This window comes from Glycine max, chromosome 15, assembly GCF_000004515.6.
Source record: "Glycine max cultivar Williams 82 chromosome 15, Glycine_max_v4.0, whole genome shotgun sequence".
Taxonomy (NCBI): Eukaryota; Viridiplantae; Streptophyta; class Magnoliopsida; order Fabales; family Fabaceae; genus Glycine; species Glycine max.
Window position 1 is genome coordinate 44493777 of NC_038251.2, and position 5452 is coordinate 44499228.

At 34.0% G+C, this 5452-nt stretch overlaps 1 protein-coding gene across 2 annotated transcripts; it reads right to left on the reverse strand.

Moving 5' to 3' along the window:
* Positions 1-1244: 1244 nt before the first annotated feature.
* On the reverse strand, positions 1245-5165 carry LOC547639 (putative disease resistance RPP13-like protein 1). 2 transcript variants are annotated; one of them, XM_041009690.1, is made up of 2 exons: positions 4636-4849; positions 1245-4537 (listed from the first exon to the last, which is right to left on the reverse strand). In XM_041009690.1, the coding sequence occupies exons 1-2, from the start codon at positions 4707-4709 to the stop codon at positions 1351-1353; spliced, it is 3261 nt and encodes a 1086-aa protein (XP_040865624.1). In that variant the 5' UTR covers positions 4710-4849; the 3' UTR covers positions 1245-1350. The 2 variants fall into 2 exon arrangements, with proteins under 2 accessions (XP_040865624.1, XP_025981488.1); XM_026125703.2 differs by having other exon boundaries at positions 1245-5165.
* Positions 5166-5452: the final 287 nt, after the last annotated feature.

The window sequence follows — 5452 nt, forward strand, 5'->3', positions numbered from 1 at the left end:
TAATGTTTATATTTATTTTTATATTAAAACATCCTTCATATTTTTAATATGAATCTATAAAAAAAGTTATAGTTTTTAAATAATTATATATTCTTCTTTTATTGCATTAATTCATCTTTATATTCTTTATGCACTCGGGTAACCATATTAGAATAAACTCATTATGATGATTAATTTTTTTTAATAATCATTGTGCTTTTTTTTATTTTAAGAAACTATAAAATATTTATATTTAAATTAATTCATACAACTTTTATATGAATGGTGTCTAATTTTTTTTATATCAAAGCATCATTCTTTTTTTTTCTTAATTTGAAATTATAAAAGTTATATTTTTATAAATTATTATATTTATGTTATCCTAATTCATATTTATATTTATCTATCAACACGAGTCATACAAAATTATTTGGGCTTTTTATTATAAGAGTCTTAGATATTTATCATATTTTAGTTTATATTTATTTTTATATTAAAACACCTTTTATTTTCTTTTCAAATTGAAAGTATAAATTATATTTTTAAAATTATTATATAATTTACTTATGTTTTGTTAATTCATATTTATATTTATCTATCACTCGGGTAATCATATACTAAGACAAATTAGTTGGGATATTTAAACTTTTTTGTATCAAAATATTTTCTTAATTTGGTTATATAAAAAATTATATTTTAAACTATTATTTATTTTATTTTTATCATGTTAGTCTATATTTATATTCGTGTTATCGTGTATTACATAGGTAACCATATTAAAACTTATTGATTTGAGTAAAAAAAAATTATAATCAAAGATCTATGAAAGTCAATACAATATTTCATTATATAGATGGATGAAAAAATATATATATTAAAAAACTTATTAGTTAAAACTCAGAAGCCTAAAAAGTAATATTTTTAATTATAAAAGTAGTAGTTATAAAAGTAATTATAAGTTAAATATATTTAAATATATTCATTTTATTGACCCAAAAATTTATTGGTGAATATTTCAAAATTAACAAAGATTGAAACTATTTAAAAAAAATGTACCTTTAATTATAGTATATCTTTATGATATAAGAAACACAATTATTTAAAAGTAAACTCTTCATGTTATTAAACATTATGTCAAAAATTTGTTATCTGTAACATGATAAATTCTAGTAAGAAATTATAAATAAATTTAAATGGGAAATATTTTATTCCGTAATAAAAAAATCTCGTCTCTCGCACACAATGCATATATAACTATGTAAGTATAAGTGTAAGAAAACAATTATTTAATAATTTCCTTGAAGCACAAATGGTGTAGAAGGTTCATGATAATTCAGATCAACTAAAAAAGAAAAAGTTCCATGATAATTCTTAAAAATCATCAGCACACCATTGACTAATATTCAGGGTTGGAATGTGAGCAATCTTTGGCCAGTCTTCGCCTCCTGGGTTCTGGCAACGCTGCTTGAGCTTGGGGCAGTCTTCAATTTCAAGATATGAAATGGATTTGGGAAGACCCTCCTCTGGTAGCTGTTGGAGGTTGGGGCAGTCATCAAGAATCAATTTCTTGAGAGAGGAGAGCTGACAGAGTCCCTTGTAGTCCAGTTTTTTTAGATTTGGAAAATCACTGATGGTTAGACAAGTAAGAGAGAGTGGCAGCAAACCTTCATCAGGAAAAGATTCCGCATCCAGCTCTGTTATCGACAAGGTTTCCAGAGAGGGATTGTCTCCCAAAGCCCCTTTCAGTGAGGCCATGAGTCCCCACGAGCAGTAAGAGAGATACATCTGTTTTAGATTTGATGGCAAACCTCCTTCAGGGAACGACTCAACTCTTGGACAATCACATATCGTTAGCCCCTTGAGAGATGTGCTTCCAGGCAATGATTCTAATTGAGGGCACCTTCTGATTGTCAGAAATTCAAGATGATTATGGGTCTGATCCTGTGTAATCATCTGTAGATTACGCAAGCCATTGAGCTCAAGGGTCCTGAGTGCTGGGAAGAAATCTAGCGGAAAAGTCTTTTGAGAGTCACAGCCATCATCTCTCATTTCACAATCGCAAAACATTCCTTCTTTCGGGCAACAATAAATTTTCAGTTCTTCCAAAGTATCAGACTTTACCAGCAACGATGCTTTCATGCCGTGTCCACCCATACTGAGCTTTTTCAAAGTAGCCCAGTCAAGTTGCAGCTTTCCAAAGTCTTGTTGTTCTAGTTCTAGTTTTAGTTCTAGAGCCCTGGGAGCTGAAGCCTCAAGTTGTTTGCACTCACTAATTTGTAGCTTCTTTAAAGGAAGAAGTTGCTCTGGGAGGTCACCTTTCAGCTTGGGACATTTGCTTATAGAAAGATATTGAAGACATGGAAAAGCACCTATCACAGCTTCACATTCCCATTTTTCCCATGCTTCCATAGAGTAGAACTTCAATGTTTCCAACGATGGAAATGAAGAAGTGCTATTCCCATGAAAATCAGCACCAATGCTCACTATCCCATCAAGACTTGAAATCTCAAGGTTCTCGAGAAATGGCAAAAGTCCAAGGGAAGGCAAACGTTCGCAAGATTGACAGTTGTGCAACTTTAAGGACACCACATTTGATAAAGAATTATCGGATAACCAATTTGGGAATTGTTTACCACCATAGTTCCTGATTGACAACTCCTCCAAGTGTTTGGAAGGTTGTAGATTCTCAATTACATCCCTTTCTTTGGCAGAATCATCAGGGTTCCGGTGCGAATTCCATTCAAACTCTAGTTCCACAATGCGTGTTTTATTTTTCAAATCTGCAGCTAATGCATCTGAGGGATTCTCAATATTCTGCAGCTCCCTAAATGATAATCTTTCATGAACAAGATTGAGCTCTCCTAATTGCTGAATAGTGAACTCGCTACTTTTACCAACGTCAAACGAACTCATGGATACTTGAAGATTCTTCAACTTTCCTAGATGCGGTGGCACCTTTATAATGTTAGTATTTACAAATTCAAGGCGATGCAAATTGGTGAGTTCATGCAAATTTGAGGGCAGCTCCTTCAAAGATCTACAATGATTCAGCTTCAGTATTTGCAACTTGTAGAGTGAACATGTGGATTCAGGTAGTTTTTTAATGCGAGTATGGGAAAGGTCTAACGAACGAAGATGTTTAAAATTGCAAACAGAGTCAGGCAGCTCTTCAATGTTTGAACAGTGAGACAGAGATAAGACGCGTAAGAACTTAAACTTGGAGAACAATTCATGTATCGACATCTTGCAATTCCAACTACGGTCATAATATTCATTCATTCCCCACCATGTTGGCATAAATGTACGCAATTTTTTAGTATCACATGAAGTTCCAAACTCATCAAAATATCGTTCGGTAATCATTGAAACTGAAAAATGACGGGTTGTTTTCTGTGTACATTTTGCTTGATCAACTCTCAACCTGAAATAGATGTCCCCACAAACATATTTTGCCAAATCATTTAGAAGGTCATGCATGACAAATCCTTCTCTTTTTTTTTGCTCAGCAAAGACAAATCCTTCTTTATATATGCTTGATTGTTGAAAGAAGGACCTTGATAGTAGATCATTGAAGTACTGTTGGCCAACTTCCTCTGGACTCGTACTGCATTGATGGCAGTTTAGGAAATTTTCAGCCATCCACAACTGAATTAAACACTCCTTGTCAAACTCATAATCCTTGGGGAATAAAGCACAGTAAGCAAAGCATGTCTTGAGATGGGGAGGAAGGTGGTGATAGCTCAATGCTAAAGCAGGAACAATACTGTCCTTTAATTCCCATATTTCACTTTGGAATACGCTTTCCCATTCCCAGGCAAATGGTTTGTTGTGTAATAGACTTCCCATTGACTTCAAGGCCAGAGGAAGTCCTTTACATTTTTTAACAATCTTCTTACCAATATCTGTGCATACTGGATCTCGTGGAAGATTATCATCTCTGAATGCATGTTTTGCGAACAATTCCCAGCAATAATCTTCTTGTAATTGCTCCAGCTTGTGTTGTTCTGACCCCATGGTAGAAGCAACTTCCTCACTGCGTGTTGTGACAAGGATCTTACTTCCCTGAGCTCCATAAACAAGAGCATTCTGCACAGCTTCCCATTTAGGTCTGCTTTCGTTCCAAACGTCATCCAAAACGAGGAGAAATTTTTTATCTGCCAATTTTTCTTTTAGTCTTCTCTGAACTATTTCTAGCTCTCTACCATGATCAGTCGAATCAGTAATCGTGTCAAGAATTGCTCTTGATACGTTGAAAACATCAAATTCCTCTGAAACACAGATCCAAGCTTTGACATCAAACTTACTCACTATTCTTGGGTCATTGTATACAAGTTGGGCAAGCGTGGTCTTACCCAACCCGCCCATGCCCACGATAGAAAGTATTGACAGCTTGTTATCAGTGTTAGAAGTGAGCCAGTTAATGATAATTTCTTTATCATCATCTCTGCCACAAATATCACTTTCTACCACCAAAGATGTTGATTGTGGCACTTTACCACCAGATCCTGATCCAACTACAAGATCACTAGGCTTTTTCAAACCTAGATTATCCATCCGGCTTGCAAGATCATCTAGGTCATCAAGGACATTTTTCATGCTGGAATTAATTTCCTTGTTAAAGGAAGTAACAGGGGAAGATTTGAAGAAATTGGGTACCTTGCAAGTACAGGTTTGAGATTCAGATTGAGGTTGAACTTGGAGTCTGGAGTGTTGTATTTCATCCAAGACATCTTCAACGTCAAGCATGGCAACTTTGAGCTTAATAAGCCAGTCTCTCACTGGCATATTTCCAAACTGTTTTTGTTCAGCATCATCAAGCACAGCTTGGATGGAGAGGAGCTTGTTTTCTAAGTCCTTCCGCAGCATCTGGTCGATCTTTGTTCCACGAAAGAAATCCAGAACTTGAGGAGAAGCCAGCTTCTGAAATAGAGCCCCGAGGAAAGAAGAAAGAACAGCACCACCAACGCATTCTAATGCCATTGTATGGTAGGAAAGGGAGCAGTGGAATCGATTAATGGAAATCTGTGTTCTCAAGTGCAGCTTATGCCAATCACTCAGTGGAATGAAGTGGTCATCAAATCAAAGTAAAGATCTTTTTGTTTCAAGGTCAGTCAACCAACAACTACTGAGTCTTGCCAACAACACAAACCTTAACAGCTGTATTCTATCAATGAGTGAGTGGCTATGATTCTGCTGAGGGTAGCTCTTATTCTCATAACAACTTATTCATTAATTGCCTTTTGTATATTTACTAGTGTAAAATCTAAAGAAATGTTTATATACTTTATAAAGTGTGTAATTTTTAATTTATAATCTAATGAAAATCATATGGCCTAATCATAAAGTATACCTTTTAAAGAATAATTAGTATAATTAGAATTTAATTTTCTTTTATATATATATATATATATATATATATATATAACAAATGTATAATTAGAATTTACTTTTCTTACATATACACTTATTATTA

Excerpts from the sequence above, each read along its gene's own strand:
- LOC547639 (XM_026125703.2), bottom strand. The coding sequence starts at position 4,959 with ATGGCATTAGAATGCGTTGGTGGTGCTGTTCTTTCTTCTTTCCTCGGG.